This window comes from Marmota marmota, unplaced genomic scaffold, assembly GCF_001458135.2.
Source record: "Marmota marmota marmota unplaced genomic scaffold, marMar, whole genome shotgun sequence".
Classification (NCBI taxonomy): Eukaryota; Metazoa; Chordata; class Mammalia; order Rodentia; family Sciuridae; genus Marmota; species Marmota marmota.
In genome coordinates this window covers 21,487,718-21,495,654 of record NW_025999900.1, presented here as the reverse complement: position 1 = coordinate 21,495,654, position 7,937 = coordinate 21,487,718, and the positions used below count along the sequence as shown (strand labels likewise).

Here is a 7,937-nt window from a genome sequence, read left to right as displayed (position 1 = left end):
GGAGATAGAAAGATAAATAAAATATAGATGCTATTCCCCAAAAGCTTATAGATTTCCAAGAGAGGACAAAATGCACACGTGCATTCAGACACACACACGCATACAGCACAGGGTGAAAAATACAATAATGTGTGTCTATGGTTCAGGGTGGCACAGAGGAGTGCAGCTTATAGGAGAAAATCACAATATGGGAAGAAGATAAGTCTGTTCAAGTATCTGCAGCCTCCTAAATTAGGACTTTTCACTCTTCCCTTCCTGGAAAACACCCCTTTCTCTTTTCCTTTATAGAAATACATATCATGGATGCACAGGATAAACAGTCACCAAAGAAGGGAGAGGTGGAGGACTGGTAACTTATGTAGAGAGCACAAGCTCTTTCTAAGGATTTAGACTTATGAGTTAAAAAAAATAAAATAAAAAGCTTTTTAACAAAACAAGAATGTTGTTGAGTCCTGACTTTTCACAGGCTGTGATCTTAGAACATCATAGCAATACCATACCTATAGCAATTTTCTGTTTCTGTAGGAAATATTTACTTTACATTGAGGTATGAGTGAAAGACAGATTCCTGCTTTTAATCTGATTTTAAAACAACTGTAACCCTAATCCCTAATATGTTGCTTAGCTCAGGAATGCCACCTTTTAAAAAATTTGTTTTTGTTCGCTCCTAGGTTGATTCTCAAATACAATAATAAAAAACAAATAACTGAAGATATTTGGTAACATTGCTTAACTTACATTAATCTCAGTTGCTCTCTTTTTTTATTGAAATAAAATTCACATACATTCATATTTTTTAGTTATTTTGAAGTGTACAATGTAGTGATTCTTAGTATATTCACAAGTCCTACAATCATTACCACTAATTCCAGGATATTTTCTTCATCCAAAAAAGGAATCCTCATGCCCATCAAGTATTTTTTTCTCCATTTCCTTCTTCCCCAGCCCCTGGCAACCACTAATCTGCTTTCTGTCACTATGTGCTTGTCTATCCTTGTCAGGTCACATAAATGGATTCATGCAATATGTGACCTTTTGTGTTTGTTTTCTTTCACTTTGCATAATGTTTTCAAGGTTCATCTATATGGTAACATGTATCAGTACTTTATTCCTTTTTAGGGGTGAATAATATTCAATTTTGTGGTTATACCATATTTTGTTTATTTATTCATTGACTGATGGATATTTGATTTGCTACTTGTTATTGTTGCTGCTGCTATTAGAACATCCATGTATGTCCAAGTTTTTATTCCAGAACCTGTTTCAATTTTCAAACTTTTAGGGGTAAAAAACAGAATTGCTGAGTCATTTGGTAGGTCTATTTTAGACCTTTTGAGGAATCACCAAGCTATTTTTTTAAGTTTCTACATCCTTTTGTAAATTCCAACCAGCAACATATGAGTGTTCCAATTTCTCCACATTCTTGCCAACATTTTTAAAAATATATTATAGCCATCTAGTGGGTGTAAAGTGGTATCTCATTGTCAATTGTTTTTTATGGATAAATGGTCCATCATTGAAATCATTTCACAAGTGAAGAAAGCATGCTTATGTCAGGTCTTAAGTTTTCTTCTTTTTATGTGTGGCCACAATTTAATTGAGAGAAGTTTTTTTCTAAGATGAATTGCAAAGTGAACTTAATGAAATTCTAACAATAAAGCTGTCTTTTATCAACTCCCATCACCCACTCCCCCTGGAGCCACCATGATCAAAGTCAATGCCTCTAAAAGATGTCTGTTGAATGCCAGTTCCCAGAAATACAGCCAAGTGAGTAATGGGCAGAGCCATCTAAAACATTATGAGGTTTGGGTAGTAAACTGCTCTTCTGGGACAAAACCTATTCCTTTTATTTTTTTTTAAACATGATAAACACTCATTTTTTCTCTCTTCCAAGTGTTGTATTTTTAAGAGAGAAAGAAACATAACTGAACACTAATTTCCCATTCCACTTGATATAAGGCAAGTTGTTTAAGTAAAGCAATGGGTTAAACAGCATCAGCCCTATGAAATTTCAAATTCCACCATAGCACTTTTCTCATTAATAAGGCAGTGTCCATCGCACACATGAGTCTGTGTCACTTAATTAATCTCTGATTGCTATCACCAATATATCACAAGCTATTCTTTCCCTTTCAAGAGCACTGAGTTGTTGTTTTTTTTTTTGTTTTGTTTTGTTTTGTTTTTGAGAACTAACAAATATATATATGTGAATGATTACCCAGTGAGTTTGCCTCACGTTGGTGTAAATGTACTGAGGGGAGAAAAAACTGAGACTCATTGCACAGTGGGTGCCTTTTAGTTGAGCATAAGGAGAAACTGGAGACTGCAAAGCTCCAAGGAGATTGAGCACTGAACAGCCATAGGTCCCTCTTCCTGAGAGCTGGCACCTTTCAGAGACTTGCAGGGATCTTGCAGGGAAGGATTTATGAAAAGGAATGGGGGAATTGAATGGACTGTGATGCTTCCACTCAAAAGCCAAAGAAAGCCTAGTCTCAGAATGGTGGGAAGTCCCACGGGTCATTTAAAAATCATGGTAATTGAACACCCATTCTTTCTTACACGGAAATCTTTCAATTGCTAAATGAAGTCAGTGAGCTTCAGGCGTGCCTTTATCAATGCCCGGGTCTTAAAGGTTTAGCCACATGAAATACACTTGTATTTCCTAATACTTCCTGGGAAAACCCGGCTGCCGTCCCGCGGATCTTGGGACGAAGACAGTCTGGTCAGCTGCCCAGACGGCCCCTCTTGGATTTAATGGAGCTGGGTTCCCTCAGATCCAGGCCTTTGCGCTCTCTTTCTCCCAGCCCCGCCCGCCAACTCTCCAGGGTACAAAGTACAACCGGGACGCGGGCAGAGCGGCTCTGAGCAGCACAGGCTTATCTTTCTCCAGTGAATACCTAGATGGATTTCCAATACCGTGCCTGGCACGTTCCGGAGGGAGCCTCAGGGTCCTCCTGAGCTCCCACCGGCGCGTCCCAGTTTCTGCAGTCGATATTCCTATGGGAAACGAAGGGAGCCCTGGGCACTATAACATTTACTAAACGATTCGCCGTGTTTCACTCGGACCCCTTACACTCCTGCCCGCGAGGAATTGCTTGCTGTGTTATAAATCAGAATCCCCTAACACACCAGTTGTGATTCTTCCTGCTCTTAATGCTCGCGGCTCAGAGTCAGTTTCTACCACTCTAAGAGTATTTGCGTGGGCTCTTGTGCGGGGTTGGGCCCAAAGGGAGTTGGACTGCGCAAAGAACGTCTGCGCGACCAGACCACACGTGCACTTTGCACCGGGCGTCTTCGCGTCGGTCCGGAGATAGAGCGCTCTGGGACGGAGACCGGGAGCTTAAGCTGCAGGTCTGAAGGGCAGGGCAAGCGGTGGAGGGAGGTGAGGGCTTAGGGTCCCGGGCCCCGCGACATTAAGGGAGTTGGTGTTCCTCCAGGAGATGTCAGCAACTGAAGGAAACTGAGATGAAATCCAGACATCCATGTTTGGGGTTCGCTTTAGTCTTTGCTTTGAGTAGGAGTCGGGTGGGATGGGACCAACACTATACCTTTGGCTCCCACTTGCCCTCTAGGAAGGTGGAGGCACTTCCCAGGTCGTTCTGAGCGATGGGTAAAGGTGTTGCGAGGGAACCCCGAAGCAACAGCTCGAGTTGAACCTGAGAAACACTGGGAAGGGAAAAAATTGGGGGAGGGGGAACAAACCACCTAACTGCCCTCCTCCCTCCCTCCTCCCTTTTCGTAGCTGCTGACGCGCTGGTGGTGCCTATTAATCATTCACCAGCCCAGAGCCGCGCCAGTTAATGGCTGTGAAGCCTCTTGGCCTCTGTTCTCCACACTCTAGTGTGCCCAGGCGCCCAGACGCAGCAAGAGGCAGCGCTCAGGCAGGCAACCGCTAGGCGATGCGCGGAGCAGGCGCTGGTAGGAGCCGCGCTCCCCGCAGCTGCTGTGCTCTACCCTGAGGTTCCCGGTGACAGTAGGCTGCTGGAAAGCTACCGGGTACCGAGGGAGGGCGCAGGCGGCGGGGACTCCAGGAGAGCGCCCCAGCGCCGGCAGCCCCAGCGGCCCCCCTCAGCTGGCATGTTCCCCAATGGCACCGCCTCCTCTTCTTCCTCCTCTCCTAGCCCCAGCCCGGGCAGCTGCAGCGCAGGCGGCTGCGGCAGGGGCCCCGGGGCTGGCTCTGCAGACAGCATGGAGGAGCCAGGGCGAAACGCGTCCCAGAACGGGACCTTAAGCGAGGGCCAGGGGAGCGCAATTCTCATCTCTTTCATCTACTCCGTGGTGTGCCTGGTGGGGCTGTGTGGGAACTCCATGGTCATCTACGTGATCCTGCGCTACGCCAAAATGAAGACGGCCACCAACATCTACATCCTAAACCTGGCCATTGCTGATGAGCTGCTCATGCTCAGCGTGCCCTTTTTGGTCACCTCCACGTTGTTGCGCCACTGGCCTTTCGGCGCGCTGCTCTGCCGCCTCGTGCTCAGCGTGGATGCGGTCAACATGTTCACCAGCATCTACTGTCTGACTGTACTCAGTGTGGACCGCTATGTGGCCGTGGTGCACCCCATCAAAGCAGCCCGCTACCGCCGCCCCACAGTGGCCAAAGTGGTGAACCTGGGCGTGTGGGTACTATCTCTGCTTGTCATCTTGCCCATTGTGGTCTTCTCACGCACCGCGGCCAACAGCGATGGCACGGTGGCCTGCAACATGCTCATGCCTGAGCCTGCCCAGCGCTGGTTGGTGGGCTTCGTGTTGTATACATTTCTTATGGGCTTCCTGCTGCCCGTCGGGGCCATCTGCCTGTGCTATGTGCTCATTATCGCCAAGATGCGCATGGTGGCCCTCAAGGCCGGCTGGCAGCAGCGCAAACGCTCGGAGCGCAAGATCACTTTAATGGTGATGATGGTCGTGATGGTGTTTGTCATATGCTGGATGCCTTTCTACGTGGTGCAGCTGGTCAACGTGTTCGCTGAGCAGGACGACGCCACGGTGAGCCAGTTGTCGGTCATCCTTGGCTACGCCAACAGCTGCGCCAATCCCATACTTTATGGTTTCCTCTCGGACAACTTCAAGCGCTCTTTCCAGCGCATCTTGTGCCTCAGCTGGATGGACAACGCAGCCGAGGAGCCAGTCGACTACTATGCCACTGCCCTCAAAAGCAGAGCCTACAGCGTCGAGGACTTTCAGCCTGAGAACCTGGAGTCCGGTGGTGTCTTTCGTAATGGCACCTGCACTTCCCGGATCACGACTCTTTGAGCTGGGACCACTCAGGGGCCCTCGCCAAAGCGGGGTGGGGAAGGAAGAGTAGGGGAGACTGGGTATGAGGGTATGTCATCTAGGGCGCCAAGGTGCGCTGGGAGTAACTTGGGGTAGTGGAAGGAACCAGGAAAGCTGTGCAAATAAGGTTGCATTGAGAGTTTAGCTTAGAAACTGAGAAAGCTTTCAGATGCTCTTCTCCCACTTTTGGTCCTTTGCTCCACTATATTTGCTGCTCCGTGTCCTTCTGTTCTCCATACCCTATAACTTAAATCCTTCCTCTCCGTCTGGCTCATGCAGATCACGAACTCATTAACGTCGCCAATTCAGTCTATTCCTCAGCCCCTCTAGCCACGGATTTCTCTAGGGGTGAGTTCCCAGTTCGCTTTCAGCCCTTTCCTGCCGCGCGGGTCAGCTGGGCAATCTGCCGGGTGCAGCTAGCAAAATGTCCGAAATTACAACCGCTCTTCCTTTGCGCAACCTTACTTTAAGGGACGTAGGACTTGGGAATGAACTAAATTGATAGTCTTTCCGCCTACTTTTCGGTGAAGGCTCATACTTGCTTTGGCCCCTCCACCACTCCCACTTCATCCAGAGCAGAGCCCGGTGCTTAGTAAAATAGATCCTGTGCTTGAAACCCAGCGTTCACGCATCCACATCCAAACCCCTCTGGAGCAAAACGGAGCTGGGAAGAAAAGGAAGAGAGGAATTTGTCGAAGCTTCCTAACCTAGGGATAGGGTGGGGGTGTCACAGAAGCCACCCTCACGCCAGACTCAGAACCGGTTTCTGAGAGCTAACGCTGGGCGCCCCTGGGCTACCTGCATCTGTGTTAGGCTGAGCAGAGCCAGCGCACTTTCTAAGGGACTGCTTGAAAGCGCAGCAGCAAACTTCACTTTCCTTTCTTCCTTGCTCAAGTTTCTGGAGTAGCCTACCTAAAATAATATCAGATTCGGTTTCCTACTCTAGTTTACGTAGAAGATCCGGCACCGGGGCCAAGACCTAGGGTGGCAACTTAAGAGCCTGGTTCACAAAGCTGGCCACGCTGCAGTTGCGTGCAGGCTCTCTGCAGAGTAACCCCCCCCCCCCGCCGCCCCCCTCAGGGCTGCTGCTTTTCAGGCGGTGCCTAATAAGTTGTTTTCCTGTTTAACGGAATTATTTATTTATTTATATATTTATTCTCGGTGTTGGAAAATGTGTTTCTGCTTTCCTTTTCTTCCCTATCGGGAGGCTCTTCTGGAGGACCCTAAGATTTGAAGTGGAGCGGGAGTGGAGGAGAGCTCCCTCCCTTCTCCAGGGCCCTCTCAACATCTCCTCTCTGGTGGGCGCTCTTTTCTTTTCTGGTAGCCTTTCTACTTTTGCCTGCGTCCAGTGGAGTTTGGAGATTTTTTCATATTTTTCTTATTGTGGTATCTTGTTTTATTATAATAATTTTTTTTTTAAAGTGACAATGTGAGTTAGTCTCTTCTCCATTCAGATTCAAATGTCCTGAACTCCCAGCTTTCCGGGAAATATATATACATAAGGGAAACATCACCCTGTATGTGATTCCAGTGTATGTAGGTGTGTATGTATGTGTATACACATAATATATGTGTATATTTGTTCATCTTGCTCCTCTGTCGGAGTCCAAGAAACAATTTCAAGTACAGCCACCGAACAGTGACAGGTGTGAGACTGGCTGGAACACTTTCAGTTTCAGGAGTTCAAGAAGCCCTCAAGCCTGAAGCTGAGAAATCGAATTCAAAGACTTTCATCACTGCTGGGGATGTCTCTGCTTCCCCTAGGTTCCCTCAGAGGAGATTCTGAGATACAGTTCAGTTAAAATAATCACTACTTTTGAGGACATTGGAAGTGGAATAATTTGTGTCTATGTTTAATCTTACCAACTGCATTGGAAAGAGCAGGGCAAGGACCAGTAGTTTTACTTCTTTGTATTTCTTGTACTGCTTTATTATTCGGGCTTGTACATAGTAGGCACTAAATACATGTTTGTTTGTTTTTTTTTCTTGATTGTTTAAGTAAACCAGAGTGTGATGCAATGATCAGGAGATAATAAATCTGGGATTCTCAGGTTCTGTCATTGACATAATACACAATGGTTGATCTCACTACTGAAAAAGATATGTCATGTATATTTGCTTCAAGAACATTGTGCTTTTCTGAAAGCAGTAACCAAGAGTTAAAATGTCTCTGTTTTGTTTAAACTAATGAACAAATATGCTTTTGATCATAAATCAGAGTTTAAATTTGTCCCTTAATAATAACATATATTATCACTCTTTTGGAAAATGGATTTTTAATGGCTAAGAAGAGTTAAATTTACAAATCAAAATTTTGATCATAATCCTATTAATGGGATACAAATCTAGTGCTCTTAACCTGTTATTGTTGTAATATTTAACTAAATAAACAAATGTATTATGCTGTTGCAAATAGTCTGGCTGCCCTCTGAATTTTACTGTTTCAGTGGATTTTTTTTTTTTTTACATAAGCACAGCCTTAGTTACCTTATGCTTCACTTAGATTTTCAAATCATCTTTGAAAATTTTACCAAGATAATAATTATACTTTTAATTATTTTTCTAAAAAAGAAAATCTCGTTAGTACAGAAAGGGGGAGAGAGGGTGGGGGGAGAGATAAGGGGAAGAAAGAAGGAGGAGGAGGAGAAAGAGGAAGAGGAAAC

At 45.8% G+C, this 7,937-nt stretch overlaps 1 protein-coding gene across 1 annotated transcript; it reads left to right on the top strand.

Annotated features, from left to right (window-relative positions):
* The first annotated feature begins 3,156 nt into the window (after window positions 1-3,156).
* Sstr1 (somatostatin receptor 1) lies at window positions 3,157-7,687 on the top strand. Its single transcript, XM_015491409.2, has 2 exons — window positions 3,157-3,351; window positions 3,743-7,687. Exon 2 carries the CDS (start codon window positions 4,078-4,080, stop codon window positions 5,251-5,253), a length of 1,176 nt encoding a protein of 391 aa, XP_015346895.1. The 5' UTR covers window positions 3,157-3,351; window positions 3,743-4,077; the 3' UTR covers window positions 5,254-7,687.
* The last annotated feature ends 250 nt before the right edge of the window (window positions 7,688-7,937 follow it).

What these genes read in the sequence shown, in the direction of transcription:
- Sstr1 (XM_015491409.2), top strand. Translation starts at nt 4,078, where the DNA reads ATGTTCCCCAATGGCACCGCCTCCTCTTCTTCCTCCTCTCCTAGCCCC.